Source organism: Drosophila hydei, unplaced genomic scaffold, assembly GCF_003285905.1.
Source record: "Drosophila hydei strain 15085-1641.00,03,60 unplaced genomic scaffold, DhydRS2 tig00000477-arrow-arrow-pilon, whole genome shotgun sequence".
NCBI lineage: Eukaryota > Metazoa > Arthropoda > Insecta > Diptera > Drosophilidae > Drosophila > Drosophila hydei.
In genome coordinates this window covers 114,003-141,624 of record NW_022045739.1, presented here as the reverse complement: position 1 = coordinate 141,624, position 27,622 = coordinate 114,003, and the positions used below count along the sequence as shown (strand labels likewise).

Here is a 27,622-nt window from a genome sequence, read left to right as displayed (position 1 = left end):
GAAATATACTTGTGTTCTTTTTTTATTTTTGGTTTTAATTTGTTGTTTTCCGTACATCAACTACTTTAGGACGTATTACTGCTCTAGTCATACGAGCGCTTAGTTGATACATATTCTATGTTGAATATTCATACTGAATTTAACATTAACATTACAATTAACGTTAATATTAACATTAAGATTAAGTTTAACATTTATGTTTAGGTGGCCTAAACTTCGTTATGTTAGTTAGTTAAGTCGATCGAACGCGCACATGGTCAAACTGCTCCATTAAACACTTCTTTTTTTTAAGTAGACATAAATCAATTCGATGTAATATGAAATAAATAAAGTCAATGTGTAAATGGTAGTTCTATGTTCATATCTATCGATCTATGCCTGTCTGATATATATCATATTTATATATCTATAAAGATATTGATCATAGAAAAGCGACTCCAAAGTGAGAGCACATTATGCTAAAATTTTAATATATATATTCTTATCTCTCATAATAGTTGTAACTGGAGATTTCTGCTGCTTTATATGTATAGTTCAATAACATTCATGGAAGAATTAAATCTTGAATATTTAAAATTAAAAAAACTTTACTGTTAATAATGGAATATTTGCAACAATGTTACGGCTGGTTGAATATTCATAACTAGCTAAAGAGGCTGCTGTCACGCTTAACAGTGCGTGCAGAAATGTTTTGCGAATTCTCTGTTAGACTCCAAATGGCACTGTTAGGGCTTACGCTTCTGTTAAGCTGGCAAATTTGTTGTGACCGTTGCTCATACGCCTCGTTGGCCGTCGTCGAGTGCGGTTGGTTTTGATTTCCTTTGGCTGTTTGTGGTTCGCTGTTCGCTTCGGTTGCTTTCGCTTTCGACGCGACGTTTCACTTGGCGCGTATTTGAATCGCGTTGCGACTGAGTGCAGTTAATTCAAATTTATTAAAATAAGAGAAAAAAACATCATTGGGATTTACTGCAATGGTGCGAAGCAGTTTAAGCGGCGGGCGCTGGTCGCCGGCTAATTGATGGAAGGACCACAGCCTAAAATCAGATAGTGCAAATCGTTAAATTGAACAAGACACAGCGATGCCAGCCAAGGTACGGTCGCCAGCCGACTACGACTCGCAGGATGAGGCAAACACTGAGCTGCTGGAGAAGCTTAAGCATTTGGATCGCCGTGCAGAGGCCGTCGAGAGCGGCAATGGCATCTGCAGTCGCAGCTCCGCCTGCTGGCAATCGCTCAAATTGAAATCAGCTTTGAATCATATCGGACTACTCGTCTCCCTGTCCATCTACTGTGGCGTGGGCGGACTGGTAAGCAACAAATACGACAATCCATGAAACGCGCCTCGCTCGCCAGCAGCAGCGAGCTGACAAGCAGACAAGCAAGCAAACAAACAAACAAACAGACAAACAAACAAATCATTTGCATATTTTTAAAAAAATTGGAAATAATTTTAATGTAACAACAAAATCAGTTTGTGCACTATCTGTGTGCTGAGATCAACACAGAGGGAGAGAGAGAGAGAGAGTGAGTGGGACTTGCTGCATGAATAGATTCTAAAAATCAGCTCATAATTAAGGCATTAAACTATTCTATATACAGTATTTAAGTGCCGAGCGTAGCTGCCACGCCCACGCTAATACTGTTGCCGCCTCTCCGTTAAACGCCCGCGCAGTAAATGCGCCCAATTGCCATGCAAATCATATTCATCTCCAGACGCCAGTCTGGATGCGCTGCATCGTTGACCGCAGCCGCAGCCATGTGTGTGTTGTGTGTGTGTGTGTAGACATTTAGACAAGTTTAAATAGTTGTTGTCTAAACATTTACATTTTTGCCCATGACGTCGTCATTTATTGGCCTCTGATATCGCCAAATATCCATTCATGACTGCACCGTCCGCAAGTGCAGCCACTCTCATTAGCTTGACTAATTGCTGGCTTCCGCAACACACACTTTGGCCCAGTTGACATATGGCCAATTGTCGTGTTCTTGTCACATTTCTGAACAGCCAACAATAGTCAAGCCCGACCCACAGGCCGTAATAACAACGCCTTCCCCAAAGAGTCGTCTTGGCTGCTAGATTTCTTGTTTATGTTTTGCTCTTAGCAATTTTTCTTTCTTTGCTACTCGAGAGTCTATTTCAGGGATATGTATATATAGCTATATACATCCAAGGCATAAATCTTTTAAAGATTGATCGAATTTCAGCAAAATTTAATAACTTGAATAACTAGCCTTATTTCTTGTCCTATGAGTAAATAGTATTTAGAATTTTATATAACTATGTATATAGAGAGAGTCTTGAAGTATTTGAATAGTTTGGCAGAACAAACTAAAGAAGTCAACAGAACGTGGTAACCAAGTGCCATACTTTGGGCTGTAGCTTGAAGTTCTGAATAAGGGATTGAAATCTCTTTTGAAAGGGCTCGTTTTTAAGTCAAGGAATTCTTTCTAAAATCTTAAATAATCTCTTGTTGTGTTATCTGGAAGGTGTCGTCTATTGCATTTTGCTTATGTTCATATTCATAATCGTTTTGGTTCTTAACTATATTTTATTTTATCAACTATATTTTATTGGATCTTACTACAAATCCAGCAGTCGAATGGATTTTTTGGTTGACTTTTTATTAAGTTTTTAGCTATGCAAAGTTTATAATAGGTTAGCGAAAATGATTCATATTACCCCTTGGCTATAATGCTTTGGCTGAAATATAAATATGGAAACGGCGGCCACCTGATCAGTAATTATATACATATATATATATTAATAAATATATTTTTAACTGTCAGGATCAACAGCCAAGTCAGTTAAAACGTGTTCTTCCATCTGCCTTTGCGTGTGATTTCGGAATTAAAGTAAGCACTTTCCTATAGCCAATGATCGATAACTATTGTGCTGATATCGAAGTTCGATTATTTGTGTTTTACAAACTAAAGTTGTTTAACTTGGGCAATAGACTCTTGAGTGCTCTGTATTTAAATACCTTCCTCATAAATTAATCAAAATATGAAAATTCATTTTGTTTATTCATTTCGTCAACTCAGAATGTTAGACCTTTGCTTAAAGAAGCAGCTCATGTGAATAAAAGACGGGATCTACAATAATCAGACCTCTTTTCAGCTATTTATTGCTGATTTCAGGAGATTTGCAGATTCCTTAGGCTTAAGCTAACAATTTAATAATAAATAGTTATTAATTGGGTTGTGGTATCGCTAGTTGGATAGAATTTGCGTCAGATTTGAATGTTTATGCGGGCTTTGTTCATTTAGTGCTGAGTAATCAAACATGATTCATTTATCACTTGACTTTTAATTTGTTTGCAAATAGAGTACTTAACGCCTGATTCATGGGCAGATAATTAAACTTAAACTTTGGCCAGGTTTGAATTCGGCCAACCAGCGAGCATAGACAACACCTCAGGGCCGCGTCTTCGTGTAGTTCAGTGAGCAATTACCGTGAATTAATCAAAATACACACGTACACACACACACATGCACGCAATCACAACCACACGCACTCACACAGACAGCGAGAGTCGGAGGTCGGAGTCGCGCCACCCACAGCATATGTTAGCCAATTACGCGCACTTTGATGCCAAATTGATCATCAAATTGTTGAAAATTTCAATTGAAATTTGAATTTCAATATGAAATACGGAATTGTGAGCATTTGTTTTATGTTCAGCTGGCTTTTTGATTTTCGGTCGGGCTATCCTCAATCGAGTCCATTTAATGAACTGGCTGAGACAAGCCAAGTACCAAAAATAAAATGTGGCCTCATCATTCCCGACCAAAGGCGGCGGCAGCTGCTTCTGTTGCTGCTGCCGCTGCCGCTGCTTCTGCTGCTGCTATTGCTGAGTTGTGTTGCTCGGTTGCGTATACGTAATATTTGGTAAATCATCGAAGCAAAAGCCATAAACGCTCCATTCACAGCGTTCCAGCTGTGCTATTCGTTTGCAAACACTTGCAACGTCCCCCACTTCTTCTTCTTCTGATTTTTCCTCCTCATTTTTGCTGTTCTCGCTGCATTCACTTAAGGTTAATCCTGCAGCTGTGGCACTTCCCACATTTGGTATAAATTTTTGCATTCACTTGTCGAATGTACCAAATGAAATGGAGCTGAATGTCACACAGACACATGCCACGCCACACAAACACCTCATATCATATAACAGTAAATGACTTTAGCATCGAGTTTTAAACATTTGTTAAATTCTGTAAATTCGAAAAACTGAAAACTTTGCTTGGTACATAAAATGAACTACTTTTACACAGACAGATAACAATCAAGGATCTTAATTGTATTATATCTACATTATATATTTCTTATTTGTTCATCTACCTCTAAGCTATATATCTTGTTCTTGTTACATATGTCTCCTGTGCTACACAATCATTTGTATAGGTAGATTGAATAGCTGATGGAATGATGGACTGCTTGACTACCTGGCATATCGATGTAGTGATTGAGAGATTGACAGCTGACTGTCTAGTGGGTCGATGGGATTTAAAACTGATTGACAGACTGACTGAGTAATTTCCCTAGTGACTCTCTGATGAATGGAGTCATTAATTGATTGATTGTAAGTCGAACTGATTGGCACAGCGACTTAGCAAGTGACTGACAGAGTGATTGACTGATTCATTTACTGATTAACACACTGATCTATCTAGCAAATGATTGACTGACTATCCGATTGACTGTGTGACTCAGTGATTGATTAATATATTAACGGACTGTGTTGACTTAATTATTGACTGAAGGATATATTAATGGTGTCATTAGCTGAACTAGAGATTGATTGACTCACTGACTGAATTCATTGATTGATTGGCTGATAAAGTATTTAATGGCTCATCTAGTGACTGACTGAGTGATTAGTCCAGTCACTGATTGGATTACTGATTAACACGCTGAACTATCTAGCGATTGACTGACTCACATTCTGATTATTTATGTGATTCCCTGATTGATTAACTGATTGACTGTTTGATTGACTGACTGTGTTGTCTTTCTTAATGGCTTGTTGACTGACTGATCTATAAATGGAGTCACTAAATGAGCTAGAGGCTGACTGAGTGATTCCCTTAGCGACTAATGGACCGATTGACTAAGCTAGTGACTGACTGAGTGGTTGACTTACTGACTGATTGACCGAGTGACTAACAGACTAACTGCTTGTCTAACTCGCTGATTGATCGATTGTCTAAAAAAGTTTCACTTGAATCTTGATATATCTATATATATGTATATACCCTATCATATATATGTATCGCAGTAAACTTTCAGTCCCAAACTCCCTTTGTAAGGGCATTCGAGCAGGTCAAATGTCGTCCTTGAGTGCGCTGCTTTTACTCGCTTACAGCTATCGCTTCAAATCCGCCTATAATTGCTTAACAATTTTGTTAACTTCCTAGCTTGAAGTGGATTAATGGTACACAGAAGGCACTTACTGAGTGCTTGATTGCCTTTGGGCTCTGAAACCATCGACATTTATCTGCCCGCTTAATGCTCGCACTTTTTAGTGGCTGTCAACAGCGCGCTGAAAGTTTATTTATTAATTAATCTCAACCCAAAGGATTGTCTACGAAATGTTTTGCCGATTCAAGTGGAATTCCCAAATAATACACGCACACACACACACATGCCATATGGTTCGTGGATTGGGTGCTTGAAGCCTGTCATTATGTCTGGGGCATCTGCCTATAAATCATTTTAATTAGCATATATATAAACTGAGGCGTTGCTATTGTAAATCGCGCAGCTTTATCGATTCGCATCACGTAAAAAAGGCAAAAAAAGAATTTCGCTTTATCAAAAATGCTCGAGTCACCTTAGCAGCTACTGCCGAAAGCGAGGCCAAATAAATTAAGTTGTTGGTCACAAAAAAAAAAGGCAATTAGACAGACGTGTGTGTGTGTGTGTGTGTGTGCGTGTGTGTGTGTGTGAGTGTGTGTGTGAGTGTGTGTGTGCGTTTGTTATCTGATTAACCGAGCCATCCAGGCGCAGACATACATGATTTTATATTAAGCCAATTTCTTGGCCATAAATGAGACCAGGAACTAGGCACGGCCATGCTTCGGATGTTTACGTTTTGATTTTGACCAAAAGTCAACTCACTAAAGACACACACATGCACACGCCCACGCACGCAGAGAGAGAGAGAGAGAGAGAGAGAGTAAATCACGCCAGGCGCGCATTAAGCGTGTGACAAGCGGACATTTGATTGTGCCTTGTCGCTTTGTTTGAGCCTTCATTTTGCCTTCCTGGCCAATTTCTGTTGCCTACTTTCTGGCGAGGCGCGTCTCGAAATTGAAATACATCCGCAAGTTGACTTTAAATGGCCAAATTATGTTGAATAAGTCGACGGCCTAGCCACGAATGAAACCCCAAATGGCTCCATCGGGAACTCGTTGAAAATGCCTTAAAATCTACAAAATTAAATTAAATTGAAATAAAATGTATATAGCTGTATATAGCTTAGTTTGTACGCATAGCATATATAGCTTATATAATTAATAATTATGACAGGAACCAAGGTATCAGGATTGCAGCTTACTGCACAGTTTGATTCAATTATCTAACTTTCTATTGGTCTCTTTAAACTGGTTCTATATACGACTTAAAATCATGTTTTAGATTCTTATATATTTAAAAATAAAAATAGAATATTCAAATGTAAATATATTTTAAATATATATATTGGGGCTTTATAACTATATCCTTTTGGATGTCTTGGCAAATTAAATAAATCTATATTTTCTACCTTCTTTGGCTAAATTCTTTATAGCAACTGGGCTACTGCTGACCTCCTCTATAGAATGTTTTGAAATTATATATATACTCCACTTGAGGGCGTGGCAAATCGAAAATAAATCTATAGTTATTATAGTGTTATGTGTTATATACATGTTATATATATGTATAGCTTATGTGTTGAGTGTTGAGCATCTTCTCCATAGATCGGATAAGATATTGCGGCACATATAGCCTCTGAGTAGGGGCGTGGCAAATTGATTAAAGAAACTATGTTCTTTATGGTTTCAAAGTTTGGATAAGCAAGTTTAGTAGGTGTAGCTGGGTTTAGCTTCTCTACAGATAGAACTATATATTAAAATGGTTTTTCAAAGAATTTAGTTTTTATGCATTTAGTTACCTTTTAGCTTTGGTTTGAGTATTTATATATATTATATGTTATTATATTTTTCTCTATAAGCACATTTCTCTATAAGCTTTAAAAATGTTTATAAAATAATTGAAAGTAAAGTAAGGTAAGATTTGAGTCGAAGTTATTTATGCTTTGTCGCCGGATCTACGCCGCAGACTTTCTGTGTGAGTTTACAAATAAACGAAAGACAAGTTAGAAGATGCTCTGAGCCCCGCGCGATTTGTATTTTAAATATTTTCCATTACTGGAATAAACAAGAATAAAAACTGACATTAGGACATCAAAGAAAAGCCTTTCGCCGCCTGACGCGGAACATAAAACTCCTTTGCAACGTGCACCGCCTCCGCCAACAAAGCCAGCGCAACACTTTGATAAAAAGTTGCAAGTCTGAAGCAAAGTTGCAACTGACAACTCAAACACATTTCAATCGCAATTTGAATGTGCTTGGGCACATGAATAGCAAAACTGCGTGCGCTTGGCTCTGCCTGCCACGTGCTCGGGCAAGTTGGCTAAACGCTTTGTTTAATAACTTCTGTGTTACTTAACTTATGTTCTACGTATTCTATTGAAGTATTGTTCAGCTTAGTAAAAACGCAAACTCTTTTGCATATTGGCCTTATTTGCAACTGAACTTAGCTTAGAGAATTTGGGGAACTGTGGAGTCGGTATCTGGTAACTGACTACAAAACCTGGAGGCTCTAGCGCTTAAGCCATACGAGATATAATTAAATAGCTGCATATCGATCATGCATTGAACCGATAACAATTTAACGGGAACTGTTATCGAATACTTGAAGTTTATATGCGCAGGCTATGCACGGACCTACAAGAAAAGTTCAAGTCAAGCTCTTATACAGAAGGACAGACAGTTGGGCATGGCTAAATTGACTCAGTTCGTTATCCTTGTCAAGAATATATATATGTATATATATATTACATTCCTGTTACATGCATTTTAACAAAACCATTTAAGCCTCATTGACCATATTCAATGTTGATAAAAAAATTAATTTGAAGTCCAGTTGCAAACGTTTTCAGTTTTTAGCCAACTTGCTAAAGATAATTAAATATTTGATGAAAATTATTTCATTTGCTTTTCAGATTAAAATTAAAATAAATCATTTAAGATAGTTTAAATTCAAGTGTTTTTTTCTTTAAATATTTTATTTAATCATGAATATCTATTTTGGGCTCTTCAAAGTGATTCGCATCAGATTGTAATCCCCAGATATAGCCAAATGTTTTCTTATCTGGTTCAGCTTTGTCGCAATCCCAGTAGGCCAGATCTTAAAAATCGAAAATCATATTTCCATAATGAAAATTCAACAGACACAATACTTTTTAAGTAGCCCTCGCATATAACTAGCAACTTCTGCCACTGCTTTGCTGTGCTTTGACCCTCTAATCAGTATCTTCTAACCATGTATCTTCATCCATTCATACTTTATTAGGAATAGGAATTGCTCGAATTAGAAATAATAAAATAATTAAAAGGCTAAAGCTGCTTATGGGAATACGAATGCAAATTAAGTTAACAGATCAGTTTATCGTAGTTGGCATTGAATTCGAGCTGCGCTCAATGGCCCCTGTGGGCTTGGCCCTAATGGGAGGTATTCCATTTGTAGTCTGACAATTGCTTTTGCATGAGATTTAATGAAACAATTCGACTGTGACGCCTGGCACTATGCAACACAGTGTGCTGTGTGCTCTTTGCAAATTCCAATCATGCCCCAGCCACATTACTGGCATTGGGATGCCTGCAAATGACTCAAGGATGACGAGCGGCATATCCAAAATTGCGAGTGACAATCGCATCCATCGATGCCCGACGCATCAACGCAAATAGTTTGCAAAGTGTTTAAGTGTATTAGTGAGGGGCCATGTGCCTGTGTGTATATGTGTGCCTGTTTGGGGCACAGGTTGGTGTGTGGGTTCTATGCTGACCGTGACGCAAAGTTCGTCTCTTAGCTGTTCCCTTTTGATTTTTGTGGGTCAGTCCATACGCATAAGGCATACAAATCGAGTGTCGGAGCTGTCAGTTTGCACATTTTCAATTTATTTACAACAAAAACAAAAGCCTAATTCATGCGTACAAATATCAATGTATACATATGTCTGCGTGTGTGTGTGTGTGTGGGTGTGCGTACATAAAGTGTAAGTCATAAAATCACTTGGCCACAACAAAAGTAAGAAAGAGCCAGAAAAGCGGACAGCTAGCGGCATGTCGAATAGTGAATACCCTTGTGCAGCAGAAGTTGTTTTTATTTATATACATGTATGTATATATATATATATATGAATATATATAGAGGTAGGTTAAAGAGGGACTCAAGGCAGCTAGGGGCCTCTATCATAGCGATGTGAAATGTCCAGCGGGTGGTATTTTCTTAGCCGGAAAGTGACGGCGCTGTTCTCAAGCACGTTGATGGTAAGGTGTTGGCTGAGTCTATCTGCAAGCCTCTTGGTGAGCCCAAGAGATGCCGAGCTCTATCCTTGCAAATAGTTCTTAGCACTAAATTTCGAAGTATCAGTGGGAATGGCTGGCTGTGCCGTAACTCCGAGTCGCAACAGCGACGCAAGTGTAAGCCACATCCATGCATTATAGCACTGGAGCTGAAGTATTCTCTATCTTATCGATAAGAACTTGCGCAGGAATCTATCGCAAACTAAGCAGACTATGGAACTAGGGAAAATTGTAAACACTTATAAAATTATAGAGTAGTCCAAAGATTTCTTTAGTTTATACTAAGACTTGTATTTTGCATAATTCTGTTTCTCCATTTGTATTTGATAAATTTTTATTTTTTGCTGAAAGTCTATCTCTCTGTCTCTGTCTCACTCTCTCTCTGTGTTACATGCTACATAACAGAACAGGCATACCCTTTTGGCAGCGTATTAAAGCAAAATGACTTTGGCTTTTTGTTATTTTTTTGATGCTGGCGGTTTATAGGGGTCGGCCAAGAGCCGTCGAGCGATTTATTTACGCATTTTACACGCAACAAAAAACTTTATCAATTTCTACATATGCCACACACTCCCTCACACACACACACACACACACGCAGAGACTTTTCGGCTTGTGATGAACAATTTGCAGACGCCGTAGAGTCGATGACGCCCATTGGCTTTTGGCCAGCAACTGGCGCCTCGACTCTTTTTATTCATGTGTGTGTGTGTGTGTGTGTGTGGCACATTATTACGACAATATGATTTAACAAATTACCCGACGACAGCCAGGTGACAAAATTGGACAGATTTATGCGGCAGGCGCCATTAAAATTAAAGCCAACAACCAACAACAGCAACAACAACAACAAAAACAGAAATTATTGTGAACGTTCGCTGAGATTTTCATCGCGTGCCATTTCCTATAAATAGACGAAATGAAATCTTTTGCCTCTCGCTTCGCGCCGCGTCTCGTCTGGTCAGAAAATTCGGTTGCCATTTCCATCTGAAGTCTGCGCAATTGTACGGATCATTGGCCTTTTAACTGTGCACAGTTATTGCGCCTGCAACAATATATTCAACCGCAACAATATACCGCACTTTCTGCTTGGCTAATTGTTTTGCTCTTGTTAAGTTTTACATTGAACTCTGTGATGCACTGTGAGCCGTGCGCTGATCGATGCAGTACAGCCGCTTTTCTTCTCACAGCTACGGCTGATGGGTGAAGTTGAAAGTTCTCAGCTAAAAAGTAGAATCAATAGAGTCTTTATATGTTCTTGAGCTAGCTTGTGCTTGTCGACTAAACCCTCCTCTGAGTCCCTCCCGAGTCAGGCCTTATCTCCGATTAACCTTTAAGGTATCCGTGCTCCTGCGTCCAGGTTCCACCTTTACAGCTGCCCATTTGCTTCACTATAGACTCTACTTTGCTTCAGCAACTGTTGCTACCAGATTCATCTTCCACATCTTGTCAAAGAAACTGTGCTCTGTGTCGTCCATTGTATTTTCTCTTATTAGGCAATTTCGAAGCTAACCGAGACCAGAGAGCATTTGCGTCAGATAAAAGGACTTTGCAGCTTACTTTCTACTGAGCCTCTGCTCTAGATCGAGGATCATTTTGGCTTGTCCGCATGGAAGTGTCCGCATGTTGAAGCTCTGCCTAAAAGTGAGGCTTACGCTCCAGTCACGTTTCCGTTAATTCACATCTCTATCTTGGTTGGAATCTGCTTACTCAAAATAAGAAGTAATTCCGTCCTTTTATTTTTGCAAGCTGCAAACCTCGGGAGCTAAGCCACGTAAGCCTTTGCCATCTGCAATATCATCTGCACATACAGATTAAGCAGGTCTGTTCCTAAAATCGAACCATGGGCAGCTCCTCCCGTCACTCTATATCGTTTCGAACCTGACTGAGCAGCGTGCAGCAGCACTTGATTGTCCTGAATATGCCCATTAAATATTCTAACATAAGGAAAATGTAGGTAGGTCCAGCTAACCCTATTAAAGGGTTTTTGGCGTCCAGCTGTACTAACAGAACCAGTGAACGTGAGTATGAAGTTTCTCTTGTGTCGTCCTGACTGTGTGAACCACTTTCTCAAGCATTTTGCACGAATAATGGGTGATGTGCCGATTGTGTCTTAGGGTCGGCTTTAGCTTTGCCAATGAGACAAAGTCTCTTATCTTGAGACGCTCCTGGAATACCCTTTCTTTCAGGCATGCTTTATACATTCTAAGAAGAAAACTAGGCCGGCCTTTCGCTATCAGCTGCAGTATTTCCGCCTTTATATTGTCTGATCCCGGAGCCTTTTTATTCTTAAGTGAAACATCTGCAGTCTTAAGCTCCTCTTGGTGAAGAGCAGCGCAGTAAAGTTCAACTGGAGCACGCTTCTGCGATTCATGGATGTGTGTTGGGCATAGTATTCGCACTATGTGTATCCTGTGTAGTTACTCAGCTGCTTCCACTCTCTGTTAATATCTCTGCAAAGCTCGTTCCACTTATTTTCCTTACTGTCTGACATAGCAATTGACTTTCTTTTATGATTCGTTGTGTTACCTTTCGCCTTCCACGATATCGAATTTTAATAGACAAACTTTTTACTTATATAATATAGTATATATTTCTATATAATATATACATAACAAATATTTATAGTTGAAATTCTTAATATTTTGGCTATTTCATTGATTTGATATTGATCCTAACACATATTACTTTATGTATTTATGTATATATATTTATATATAAATCATATATATTAAAATTTGTTGAGCATTTTGTTGCTGACTCTTAAAGCTCTCAATAGATTCACGACTTTGAGAAATACATGAAATTGCTTCAAAGTGATGTAGTTGGAAAGTCGAAAATGTACGCTGTAAATGTTCGTGCTACAATTTGTGGCAGCTTCAACAATTCGAATGCAAATTGAACGACTTTCATTTGCACACACACACACACACACACACACACGCACACAGACTGTCTGTTTATCTTGAGGTGCTTATGTAGTACAGGTATTTGCTTTCCTACCTTTTGCCAGCTGTCATTGCCCATGGCAAGATAAAGGCCATGGCAGATCTTTTAGCCAAAGCTCATATGCAAAAGAAGAAAAAATCCAGCGGAACGATGAAACAGACGCTGCAACAATGGCAATTGCCATGTTTGCTCTGTGTTGTTCGCTCTTCACTCTTTCTGTTTGCTGTTTTACCGCGTGTTTTTTTCCACTTTTTTTATATTTTTCATTTCTTTTTTCATTCTGCTTTTGTGGTCCGCCGCACTTTGTTGTTGGCCGCAATGTTTCAGTTTACGGCAGCCGTCGCTTGTCCATTGCGGCGTATGAGTAATTTTTAACGCAGCTCACGGCAAGCCAAAAACAAAAAAAACAAATATCGTAAAATTATTTAACATATTTTACGTCTAGGTAGTTGTTATTGCTGTTGTTGTTGTGAGCAAATAAATTTTTGAAGAATTCTGCAGATGTTTTGCTTTGTTCCATTTGATTTTTGGCTCGATTTTCAATTCAATTTTCACTTTTTCCCAATGAATAAAGCGAAATTAAAAATAATTGTAAGCTTTTGTGGCTGTTGTTGTCGTGGTCGTTGTTTCCGATGCTCGGGTCAAAATAAACGATCTATTCAAAACTCGCATTAATAATTCTCACAATTTATTATAAAATAATAAACTACGAAATGTGTGCTCGGCTTTTGTTTACATGAGTTATATATTTGTTGAACGGATTATTGATGATGCCCACCAGACACACACACATATGCGAGAGAGCTGAAAAAAACATGTCAAAAATAGAAGAAAAAATCGAGATTTGAGTAATTCGAAGCCAAAGTACAAAAGTTTATGGGGAGTTAGCGTGTCAAGGTCGTTTTTTCATTTTCGTTGGTAATATTAATGTTGTTGTTAGCTGTTGTAGTACGAGCAATTGTTAGCACTTAGTGGCAGGAAGTGGCTCATAACAAAACATTCGATGTATTAGCATAATTGAAATTTGAATTGGTAATTTATGGCAAACATTAAAATGCACTTTAATAATAAAAATAATAATAAATAGAAATGAAACAAGCCAAGCGAGTGCGAATGTTCCAAAGACAAAGTTGCTTCGTGTGTTAAGTTCAGTCCATGCAGACACGCTTCAGACGCCAAATGCTCACTTTATTTCCTCATTCAGTTTGCAAAACTTGTGTCAACTGCGAGCCAGCGACTCTCATTGTCGAACTAATATTTTACTCTTCTATGTTGGCATTGATGGACATGGAGCTGCACTAATTAAGCAATAAACTAATTAAAATATGCGCGAACTACTAGCTCTAACTAATGCACATAAGGAATAGAGGCGAGAGAGAGAGAGAGACTGATCGCTATCTCTTAAGCATATATAAGTATCTTACCTATAGACAGTATATAAGTATCTTACTGCTATATAAATTACAATATAAATGACTATAAAAATTTAATTGATTGTTACTCAAAAACTCTGGAACTCTATCAGAGTTACGCGTATTCAATTTCTAGATTAGAAGTGAAAAATCGTTAAGGAATATGAAATTGATCATCATTGAAAAATATATTATATAACAAAGTTAAGCGAGCTCTGTTCAAATTTCTTAGAGTTATATAGATTCTTATGTGCCTTATGCCGAAAAGTTCGTTTTTTTGGGTGGCTCAGTTAATTTGTTTTGCCTCGTCTTCGACTTTTGCCTGATCCAAAGAGTGAAGCAAAGAAGCTGACCCAAATGTTTGTCCACAAGAAACTCACTAATGATGCACAGTACTGGCGTACGGGGACTCTTTCTCTTTGAATAGGCCTAGATCAGATCGATTTCATTGGTTGCATCAACTAGGTATGTATAAGGAATAGATAAGTATATGAATTTTCTAATGTGTCTATGAAATTGTGATGTAAATGCAGAGCTGATGCACAAGGCTTAAACTCCGATCGACCTACTTATATATCGATCCTAACTTGTTCTCTCCTGCCGTTTTATGAGTGTTAAATATTTAGTAAATATTTCAAATGAATCAATATTGACGTACATAGCAAAAGAGGCAAGTGAGACTAAAGGCAGCTGCGCTGCACAACTGGCTAAGGATATGCTTTCATCGTTTCTTTAGAATCCCGCTCCAATTAAAATGCTGTAAAATAAAAACCTCCTAAAATGCACTGCAATTACGAAAAGTGTAGCACAAACGTAGCAAAAAAGGAAAGCAGAATAACAACGTGAATTACTATTTGGGGGCAATGGGGCAACACGACGACCGCTTTGACCGAAAACAACGTTTGCGTGCAATGCATGTGCCAGCAGAAGGAACAGCAGCAGCAAGAGGACGAGGGCAGAGCCTGAGCTGGTTGGTGGTTGGTGGTTGGATTGACTTGCACAAAGCGACAGGGCAGCAGTTTAACCACATGCCAGGCAATTCGCATGTCTTGGCGTTCCTTTGATTGTTTACAGTAGCCAATCTTTGGCTTTCAGCGTTTACCTACCCTGACAGAGGGTCAGATGATTCAGTAGCCAAGTGTGGCTAATGAGCAGAGCAGAGTACCAGCCGGCACATCTGCTGCAAGCGCTACATCTGACTCTTTTGATTCCCATAACTAAGTGTATTTATAATTCGATCTTCCGCTGAGAGTCGTGTTTGCTCGTTCTCATGTTTTGGGTATAGTTCGACACGCAAACAACTTTGGCAATTCAATTTGGTCTTGCCAGGACACATTTAGTTGGGTTTCTTAAAATCCTTGCCATGTTGACTTGCGTGCTGAATTTTGCATGTCAAAACCGCGTTGATTGATGATACGCTCAATATGCACACGTGTGTGTGTGTGAGTGTGAGTGAGTGTGTCTAAGTGTCTTACTTAAATGCACATAATGCGCATACGCAACGTGGCACCACGCCAATGCCAATCACTGGCTGCAACGCTTGACTTACTCACTAGCGGCAAACAACATAAGAGCGTAATACAACACAAACACACACACACACACACACACACACATAGCGTAATAGCTGTTGTGACTTGCGTTGCAACATGGTGCATGAAAGTAGCTGATTGATTTCAACTAGCAAAACAATAAATCAAACAACAGCGTGACCAAAGATTAAACTGTCAATTCTTATATATATGTAGATATATATATACATATGTGTAAGATATATATATATATATATATATATATGCGTGCATATGTCTTTTTCTTACATTTAATATCATATATAATGGATATCTCTACATCCATACTCTAGTTAGGTTTTGTGTTATTATCCGTTTGTTTGTCTGAATTTGGACGCTATTGAAGCTAGAGACTTGCAAATTTAAACATATAATCAGCTGTATTTAAATATATATATATATTACCAAGGACTCCCTCTTGAAAGTGACTTAACTGCTTTGGACCATAACCAACCCAACATTATTATTATAATAAGGCTAAGTCGTATATATTTGATCAGCCCCCGAGCGTTAAACTAGTTTATAAAAAATATATTATTTAGCTTGAAAATAATTTCAAAAGTGGACAGAAAAAAATACAAGTTTTTCATAGAACTTAATAGATCTAAAATTTCATAATTTGTCGAAATTAATTTCAAATTGAATGCTCAATAAAATAAAAAAAATTCTGCGAAAAATAGTTTTGTAGTGAAAATATAAAAAAAGATATATTTTAAAAATAAAATAAAAATAATATAAAATACACAAATGTTTATAAAACGTACGTTTTGAACTCAGTTGTTAAAATGCACAGAGCATATATAGATGGGAAGATTGACGTTGCTGAAGCTGTTACTAAATATATAAACTCTAAAACTTCAAATATTTCCTTATACGTAATTCCTGTTGCGAATGTATTTTATTCTGAATGCGAGCTAATATATGTATATATATTATAAATAATAAAAATGAAAATCATCACGTACTTATCTTTATCTTCACAATCTCTTCCCATGCATCTATACATCACATGAGCTCCAAGGCAGCCCAACGCAATCACTCTTAGGTAGTTTTAGTTTCTATTCCTGAAAATGATTTATATGCAGCATGTGAAAGGCTCTTAGAAAGCTAGAGTCAAGTTCATAAAATTCCAATACATTTTGTTGGCTGGTGTAAATATTTCACACATAATCGTAAATAGCTGTATTACCAAATTTAGTCAAACGATATTAAAGTCGTCTAGGTATATTAGAAGCAGTCGTAATTCATTTCTAATATATTCAACAAGAGCTCGGCGCCAATCGACTGAGTAACTAGCTAAGCAAATTGTGTGGCTCTCAGTGTGGCTGTGGGTGTGATGGCATCACCTTTGACCATGTGAGATATGGCAGACTCATCCGGCAGCTGCTCACAATACAATGTCAATCAGTCTGTCCATCATGCGGCCACGCCCCTGCCCCCACCACGCTGCCATCGAGTCGAGGGCTGCTCAAGAGCTGTAAAACACGCGCACATAATTAAAACCAAATATGTTAGCTGTCCGAAATTGTTGTGTTATTGTTGCTGTTGCTGTTGCTGTTCTTTTTTCATTCGTAATTTAGTGATTTGTGTTTAAAATGTATTTATTTATTTATTTTTTTTTGGCAGTTTAATAATTCAATTTGCGCGGCTCATTAAAATCGTTGAGTCGAAACAACTGGACATTGCGTCGACTCGTATTTCTCTTTGGCCATGTCATGTGGCACGCAAGCCAGCGGAAATCCTTTTGGCAGCTCCAATCTCTGGCTGCCGTTACGCATGCCCCAAGCCCCCAACCCCCTCAAACGGCACCTGCCATGTTTGGCTTGCACGCGTCAAATTGTGAAAAACGCAAAGCAGCTCACAAGTGAATAAATGTTTACACCAAAAAAAATCAACAAAAAAAGATCTAGTCGAGAGTGCCCGACTAGGAAATGCCCTGAGTTCCGTACGATCGGCCACTTCAAGCGTATTGCTACGCCGCCTTCTGCCTTCTCAATTCATTCAAATTAAAAACTATTCTAATGGGTTAAGTGTAGAAATGGGCTTAGCGAAGCAAAGCTTGCATTGGTATTAAGTTTTATATGGCTGAAAATCAAGTGACTCTCTAGATATATTAGAAGCTGCCAAAGTTGCCAGCTTAACTTGAAAAGCAGCCACAATAATAGCCTTGTATCTATAGAGTATTTAGTCAATGGTATATTATAGTCAGGCTGTTTGAGAATAAAAGCCAGTCAGAGTGCTCTCGTCGGGTGTGCTTGACTACAAGATGAGCTGCACCTTAAGCTTAGCTTCTCGTACATAAACACACACAAAGACACATGGGCACACACACTCATATACGACTCTCCCGTTTAGAATGGGTTTTTCTATGCTATATCTATATCTATAAAGTCTGTAGCTTCTAGTTGTGCTGAAAGAACCAGTTCAACCTATCGATAATTATCGATAGTAAGAAAATAAAATAAGCTGTCGTGCGTAAGCTAAGAATATATATTTCAAGTCTTAAATTTATAGAAAGTCAAGTCTGAGCAGACATGGCTAGTATAGAAGAAGAACAAGGCATGGCTGACTCAGCTGAGTGTTGTTCGAATTGAAAACTTAAGCATGAGTCAGCCACGTCTCCTACTGTCAGTTATACCCTAATTGCAATTGTCAATGTGCTTGGGATAATATATACATTATAGAAAAGTATCGCAGACATTTACACATTATATAAGTAAACTCCTTGTACCTTTTGGAAATGTATACGAGAGTAAATGTATACGGCTATATAGTAACGTGGAAAATATATGTATATATATATAGGTTTTGGACTACATCGGTCATCGCTTTGTGCGGCTGACCTGATTTGTGGTACTTATTTGTTGTTGCATGCAAATCGCGTTTAATCACAGTTGAGTTAATTTAATGTCCTCGTGACACGGCCAAATGGCAGTCACGTGCGCCAGGACACGCGACACGGGGCAAAGGGATTAGTGAAAGTGAAAGTGAAATTGCGAGTAAAAATGAAAGTGAAAGTGAAAGCTAAGCTGTGACAGGATTCGCCTGAGTTGCAATATCGAAGACGCATTTTAATTGAACTACGTTCAGCCTGCCACAGAGCACAAAAAAGGAATCAGAAAAAACAGCCTAAGCAACGCGAACAGCTCCCTTGGCGACGGCCCCGACTAGGCCGCAGTCTATGGGGAAATCAACAGCACATGCGAGACGCGGACATCAGCTAAAAGCCAAGAGTTAACTAGCCAATACCCTGCAGTCCACATGGCTGTGCCAATGCCTCAGGAAGAATGTGGTTGCAACATTCTGGCCTGAAATTTCATTCTTGAAACTGAAACTAGAAACTTTTAAAAATGGAAGAAATAGATTATTAATTCAATTTAGATTTGACTTACTTTTAGAGACCAATACAAGACAAGCTAATTGATCCAAGTCCTTCTGGATCTCTCCATATTCTTAGCCAAGTCATTTATGACGCAGCTTTTCTATGCATATACCTAGGACAGCTGTAACTGTTGACTGCTTCTGCGCATGATACCACATTTGAGAGCTGTTGCTAGTACAGGGTATTTAACGACAGAGTCTCTGTGTTTGGCCAGCTGCTTATTATCGGATGCCGCTCATTATCCGACGCTCATCATAGGCGAATGTCAACCTTTGACAGCTGCCATCTCGTCGTCTGATCTCTGCTGAGGGCGTCCTTTATTTGTGGCACTTTCTATCGTCTCAATTGGCAATTTGCTTACCCTAGGAACAGATATTATAGTGTCTATAGTCTGCTATATTTTAGTAACAAGGTGCTTACATTTATTCTGCTGAGTGTTTGAGTTGACACCTTAAAGCGACCAGGAAATGGCATTTTCTTTGTCATTCAGATTCTATGATTGTATGAAATAGACTGGCTGGTATTCAAATGCTTCAGCTTATATGAATACTAGTTATTTTGATATATAATATATTCATCAAAAATGCTTTCAACTTATTAATCTTTTGACAATGTGAATGAATGAAAATTAAACTCAAAGGCTTTCAGCTTATGAGAAAACTATAAAATAATAACTATAAAATAATAATTAATTATATTTATATGAGTGCATATATACGAATAATACATGTACTATAAGACATCTCACAGTGGGACCTATGGAAGAATAAATTTATGAATAAATTCGTTAAAGAATTCATCAGAAAGAAGAAATCCACGAATCGAACGAAAGTTGATCAATTACACTGAAATTTGGTAGGACATTGTTAACTCATATGCAGGCATACAAAAATATGAATATATCTTATATATAAAAAAAAAATATATATATATATATATATATATATATATATATTTAACAAGTCTACAACACATATATGTCTAAAGAAATTCATCTATGTACAACTATAGGGTATTCAAGTCTCCTAATTGCTCTTTGGTTTGGGTAATTGCTGGCTGACTGTGAATTGGTTTTTGGGTTAAGCGTGGTATTTGCATAAAAAATACATACAATGGCACTTAGGAGTGGAGCTAATGGGGGCGTCAGTCGCGCTGAAAAAAGAAGAGGCAACAACAGCAACAAGCACAACAACAACAACAAATGTTTAGATCTGTTAATTAGGGAGGACACAGGTGGGGCGGGCACATAATAATTATTATTATTTGGGGTTTTCAACTCAGATCTGTGGCATCTTCTTTCTACATGGTTTTATCCGTTTTGGCAGACTACAGACATATCTATGTCAAGGGCGCATATATATACAGAGAATATGTTTTTGCTGCTGCTGCTGTTGCTGTTGCTGCGAGTGGCCATAAAAATGAGAGATAAACTCGTTTATTTATAATTTAATGGGCTTTGGCAGGGCTTCAACTGGAGCAGCAGCAGCAGAAGGACCACAAGCAGAGTTAGCTGGAAAATGTGCCAAATTGTGTTAAGCAGTGTAACAAATAGATTGCAATACAAATTGTGATAATGTCCTGTGAATTATATATGAACTGAACAGACATAAAAGTCTACAACTTTTAACAGGTGACCACAGAAGATCACTAGCAAAAGCCACTGCTGTAGAGCAATTGATTAATTACTAAATGGAAAACCATGCCAAATGCTTCAACAGCTAAATGTTATCGATAACTTAAGCAGCTGCTGAAAGATAGTCATCGAAATCAGTATCATTCTTGTTTGGGAAAGTCATAGAACAACAATGCATAAGTATGCATAACAACAGAAATTATAATAGCCGACTGCATAATACTCGCTCATGAGACAAAAACCAAATCAATAAAGCTAAATTAATTTGAAAGATTTCATAAAGATTTCATAGAAGACAAAAAGTGATAAGCTTAAGATAAATATTTAAAAAATCCATAAGATTAAATGGATCTGTGAAGCGGGTCAACAACAAAAATGATGAAAGATGTTGTTTTAACCGATTTCAAACGTACATAGTAGGCGTAGCTGAAAGTATATATACGAGGGCATATATTTCAAATAGCAAGACTATAACGAAATCGTCTATAACTCCATTTGTAAGTCCCGATTAGCCACTTTACACTTTGTAAGACGAGGCCGAATACAACGAATACAATTATACTACATCTGGAAGTTGATGCGAGTATTACACAGAAGGTAATATACCCTTTCCAATGCGAGAACGTGCGGAAAGCATAAGATGTATAGACGCGTTAGCTGGTTATCGAGTATTCAAGGCAAACATATTTGCATACTTCCAGTGCAAATGATGGCAAAATCGGACGACTCGCTAATTGTTAATAAATAAGACAAAGCACCACTTAGATTTAATGAGCTGGCAGCGATTTATGTATAGCAGCAGCAGCAGCGGCGGCAGCAGCGGCAACAGCAAAAACCATAATAATAAATTTATATCTAATTTGGTATCAAATCATAAGCTTATGAAATCATAAATTTAACAACGGCAAATGTAAAAACAACAAAGTTCAAGTACATGAAAATTTGTAGCCATATAATAAAAACCCGCCGCTAGACGGGCGCACGACCCGAGCGCAGAGCGCAGAGAGAAGCGCATCAATATGGCAAATGGAAAATGGGAAAATGGGAAAATTGAAACTGAAAATGAAAATGAAAATGAAAATTCGTGTTTTTTCTGTAAACAAAGCTGGCTAAGAACAACAATAACAATATTCAACGATCTCACTCAAATGTAATTAACATTCAACTTCAAATTTTATGTTTTATTGCACTAGACACCTAGACACTAGACACGCAAAATGATCGACTCGAATATACCCTGTAGCAGATTTTGTTGTGTAATCTATATTGATTGAAATTAATCTTAATTTAACGAATCTTTCTAGAAGTGAATTGTGCTTTAAGCAACTAGAAGATACCCTGTAATCAACTTGAAAATGTCATGTCTTTGTACTTGATATTTGAATAAGATGAAAGAGAGTAACATAAAACTAAAATATATTTAAAATCAATAAAATGTATAGGAATATAAAGTATAGAATATATCATTAAGAGATGAGTTGATAAAGGCGAGAAAACGATCCATAGCTACACTTGCCTACATACAGAGTATTCAGAGCAATCGAGCTGATGATGGAAATATAATCATTAAATTCAATACAATAATTTTTATGTACCACAGTCAAGAGATGTTTTAGAAAACAGTCGAAAATGCTGAAGAGGAAAAAACAAAAATCATGAACAAATATTTATAGAGGTATGATTAAAGCGAAACCATTTCGTGGCGCCCAGCGGACGCAGCTAATAATTTTCGCATTTACACCGCGCTTCCGTTTTGGCAGGCGACGCGATAGAGTTTCACTTGCTCGGGGACCTAGACCCAGAGTCAGAGCCGAAAGCTCCACCCAGACACAAAACTCATCTCAGTTTGCGGCAGGCGAAGGTCGTGATTTGTCATGTCTTGGGCCAAGGCCCGTCCAACTACTGACGGCCGCCCTAGCTGGCCCAGAAGGTCAACAACACCCGGAACTAATTTGTAATGAACAACAAAAGTGCTCAAGTCGAAGTGCTCGACTCACAGATACCCTCGACTCTGCTAGCCTTCTGCATAGCAAATACATGTGCTCACACACACACACACACGCAAGCATAACTGCGCTTCTTCTTCCACTTACCAAAGCCAACGATTGAATAACTTTGGTTCGAGAACTAGGTCTTTATAAAATTATCAGAGCGTGCTTATGGTACCTGTTTGAGTTTAATGTATTTGAATTTTGTAGGAATGAACGAAGATATCTAACATAAGAAATAATCATATTCAGTATATTCCTGATAAGAATGTGCCAAATGCCTTTTGCTTTTATGATCTTTCAGCTGCATTTATAAAGGCAACTTATCGCTATCGATCGTCGCTCGATTTGAGCTAATGAAAACTCTCAGCTAATGCGGACAGGCAGACAAACTTGGGCAAATCGACTCAGCTTGTGGCGTTGCGCCTGAATAGGTATAGTTTTTAAGGTTGGCCACGCCCTCTTCGACATGGGCTATTATACCCTTGAATCGCCCTTTCAATGAGTTTTAGGGTATACAAGTATCAATTTATATAGTTTTATACTGAGCTTGTAGCTGCAAGGCAACTATCCGTATGAAATTGTATTAAGTGTATCAAAATACACAAATTATTTCTAAGAATTGCTCGAAATAAGAAAACATATTAAGATTGTGTGTGATGTTACAAAATATTATTCAAGCTAAAATAAAATTTTATTACAAAACTTTGCGTAAGCCACATATGATCAAGCTATGAGGATATATGTGCCAAAGAGTGAAAAGTTAAGATTATATTTTTGCAAGAGTTTTTAGTGCTTCTACAAAATGTAGAGAGAATCAAAACAGTTTTTCAGAGCTCATAGTATTTAGAATAATTTACCAATCACATCATAGATTATAGCCCATAAGCTTTGCTCTCGTTTTATTATTAAAATTTCCTATGCCTAAAGATGGATGCTGATATATTGCATGATAATAATGAACTCAGTGGCTCCTTTAACAAAATGCACACACACACATGTGCATACACACACATACTCACACACATAGGTCATATATATTTCAGGGTGTTGCCTGCTTTTGGGCGCTTTTAGCCCGCAGCCGGAGACAACAACGGAAATGAATAATCGCATGCTAAATGGGCGGCGCATCATTATAGGAGAAACAGCAGCAGAAACCATTTACCGGATTCTATTTTGGTTTTTCCAAATGAAGAGAAATTGCGCTGCAGATAATTGCTGTTGTTGCTGCTGTTGTTGCTGTCGCTTATGATTAAAAACAAGCCAAATGAACCAACTGCCCTCAGCTTATTGCTTAAATGAAAATTAATAACAACGCAATATGAAGTATACGCCCAGTGCTCGTCAGCCTGACTAAAGCAGGCATACTCACTGTGCGCCCAGTTAAGTCTGCCAGACAGCCCACCTGCCCGGTGAGCCACTAAGTAGCTGTAAATAGCCAGGTGAGACTTCAGAGCACTTTGTGCCCTGTTGCTGTTGTTGGCAATTGTTGCGCATAGAGCACTGCGTGCGGCATGTGATTTATGTTGTGCAAATGGTCTGACACTTGCTCTGACAAGTGCTTTAAGTCCATTCAGCAAAGAAGGACAAAGCCGCTGTTATGGACTTTCCTCTGGCTGTCCCGGCGTGGAGCTCATAAATTTACCAATTGTATCACTGGCTGGGTGTTATGAGTCTTGTCTACCCTGCATGCACGCATGCGAATGTATATATATATATATATATATATATATATATATTTATAGTCTACATACGTTCAGGAATAAGTTATAGTGCATGTCCGGGTTAAGGAGAAAAAACATGATTATGACTGCTCTAGTCGGATGTGGTCGACTAGAAGCTACTCTGAGCCTTGGCTCAGTCACGCATTTGTATAATAAATAAATAAATAAATATTTACAATAAATAAATATTTTAACTTTAAATAATAATCTCCTAGAATCAGTAGCAAAGCGTTATTGAGGTTTGCACGACTAAGAGGTATCCTGAACCTCAATAGATCTGCGCTTGAAAGCATACGAGCAGCTGCTATGATATATAATTGTCATGGACTTAAAATTAGATAGAAAAATAAAATTTCATTTCCATGATTTGAACTCGCACCCTCACAATTAAAAAAAAAAATTACCCTGAAACATGTTGATAAAAAATACAACTATAACAAGAAAATCTGTCTCCATTCGGATTCGAACCCTCGGCTCTACGATCATAATCAGCACCTCTAGCACCCTGGCCACAAAGTAAAGTTGAGGCTGACAACATCAAACTCAATTTATAACTATTTAAAGAACTCTGTGTTGCCGAATATGCCTATATATTCTATTGAATATATTTCATATCACAAGAAATGCAAACTCTTTCACATATCGGCTATATTTGCCGCTGAAATTTATTTCCTTTGTTCTAAAAAATATAATTTTGGAATCAAATATATAAAATAAATGAGAAGTCTACAACTTATTCTTGAAAGTTAATGCAGTATGGTGACTCTAGCTTTAGAGATATAAATAATGTGATCAAAGTTCAATAATGCTCTTAGTCCACAGCATGGAACTTGATCTGCTTGACTTGGTTATTGGACCTGAGCAGGCATACAAATGTACCTTGTGGGTTCGACCACGCCTACCTCTGGCTGTGGCAAGCATTTGAGCAAAACCAATTCACCCGGAATTTACATTCAGGGTATACAAAATGAATCTCGAATAATTATAATTTATGCGCAAGCACAGAAATAACCGACAACTCTGTGACAACAGAGAAATTGTTATAAATATTGCGCATACGCCGCATTGTACGCAGAGTAGCTGAAGTAGGGGCACCGGTCACAAGCTCTAAAATTGATTTAACGCCTTGTCTGCTGCGTGCTGTCCATGTCCATGTCCATGTCGAAGTCCTTGTCCATGACTGGCACTTAAGAAACTTATAGATCTGTGTGAATAACTTTTCGAAACTTGGACAAGTTGTCGCCATCGCTTGGCCGAGTGAACCAAAGCTAATTACGCAAATGCGTATCTCTGCAAGCAAAATATTACAAAATATTCTCATAAGCCAAGCGCAAGGACATCCACAAGAAGTGCACAGAGCAGCAGCCAAGCTTAATTGCCAATTCGGAATTACACAATCTCTCTTTTACTCTTTCTGCTTTGGAATGGAATGGAATTTGCTTAATTATTATTTTAAGATGACTTTTTAAAACTAAAAATTTCACTTTCCCTTATGACATTCTCAATAGAGTAAATTACTTTCCTTTAAATAAAGACTTAATATGATAGACTAACTAACGAGTTGTTGCTGTGTAAGAGAAGGCTTTTACGTGACCTGCCGGATATATATTTATATAGATGAATCTTAGAACTGAAACCAGATATCATTTAGTGCCAAAAGTGGTTCACAGAAGGCTCATTATGTTTCCGATATACAAATCTTTTTTATTTCCTAGGAAAGAGCAATCATTTTACAAAAGATTTTTAAGAAAAAGTCTCTATAAACAATGTATATAAAGCTCTGATTCCAAAGAACTTTTTTGTTCATAATATTTCGATCGATTCGATCAGTAAAAAGTTAAATATAGAAACAAACTTTTTAGCTAGTTAAGATATTGAATATATATTGATTTACATATTCCCATTATATTTCTTAACAAATTAAAAATAATATGACAAAAGCAGCAGAAAATAGGTGGAGTCTTGGGGCCTTCTAAGTGCGACTTGCATAATTTTGTTGTGCAGTGTTATTGGATTAGCAAGAAAAAATGCAAAGATGCCGCTGCTGTCCCAGTGCAACAAGCAAGGGCAGAATGGGGGATGGGGGTGTGGGAGGTAAGGAAGTTAGTGAAGGGGCTGGGCTGGGCTGGACTGGGGTATGGGTGAGAACACTTAATATAAGTCGCTCGGCGCGAATAAGAGAAATTGCTGACACATTTCAATTGAATTTCAAATGCGAATTCGTTTCTTTGTATATGTATGCAGACGCCACATATATCGTAAATACGTACACATATGAATATTTGTTGTTCTTGCTGTTGTTTGTTTTTGGTGTTGTTGAAAGTAAAACACAAATCAATTTGTAAAACTATTTTTATAACAAGAAACAAGCAGAGTCCGTACTACATTTCAACAAATTTATTGCCAAGATGTGCGAAAAAAATGGAAAGCATATTTTGTGTTTTATGCTTTGTTGTTATTGTTGTTTTTGTTTTTCTATTTTCTTTTTTTTTGTTTGTTTGTTTGGCTTATAAAGGTGAAAAGCTTCATCAAATATTCATATTTTATGCACGCATCAATAACGAAAAATTTCTTAGTATTTAATAGAATTGCCAAAAGCCTAAGTGTTATATATATATGTATATATATATATATATATATATATAGTAGCTATAAGTGTGTATCTTAGTACACACAGTACAAGTTAAACATTATTACAGTTACACTTAAACTGTTTCATCCATGTTGACTGAGCTGGCATTAAAATTATATTTGCTCCACTCGAGAGAGTTAATGAACCTATTGCAAATGCCACTTACTTCACTTAATGAGGCTCGCTTGCAACGACAAGGCCATTGAGACTTTCAGCATGGCTTGTAAATACCCTAAACATATTTCATGCACGACTTTTAAAACTCTTAGATCAACATTTAAGCTGATAAGAAAATTATTTTCATTAAGTCAGCTGTTCGATAAGATCAGATAAACCAGCAAAATGTTGAGAGAATTTTACAGCTAACAATATGTTTTTCCGAATCAGTATTTGAGCTGAGCCTTAAGTGCTAACAAAAGTCCATTTTGCCATGTCAAATTTATGATACTGATGGCAGAACATATGGGGAGAAAGCTATACTCTTCTTAGCCTCACTCAGTTAGCTGCAAGATATTTGAGCTGCCTTTGGCCTGCCTTATGGATATACAAACGCCTCTAGCTAGCTGGAACACTTCTCTTAAAATAGATCTGCAAACTCTATGTAATTCAAATTTATTGAAATGTTGCCCGACAGATCTATTCTTTTCTTTTACATATTCAAAGATTTGCATCTGTTCGAAAAATACGCTTAAATTTGATCT

At 37.6% G+C, this 27,622-nt stretch overlaps 1 protein-coding gene across 1 annotated transcript in view; it reads left to right on the top strand.

Annotated features, from left to right (window-relative positions):
• Nucleotides 1–842: 842 nt before the first annotated feature.
• LOC111596636 (TWiK family of potassium channels protein 9) overlaps nucleotides 843–27,622 on the top strand; it is a 29,404-nt gene continuing 2,624 nt past the window's right edge. Inside the window, exon 1 of the mRNA XM_023310925.2 lies at nucleotides 843–1,307. Within this exon, the coding sequence (XP_023166693.1) occupies nucleotides 1,080–1,307 (228 nt within the window). The 5' untranslated portion in view covers nucleotides 843–1,079. The remainder of the gene's footprint in view (nucleotides 1,308–27,622) is intronic.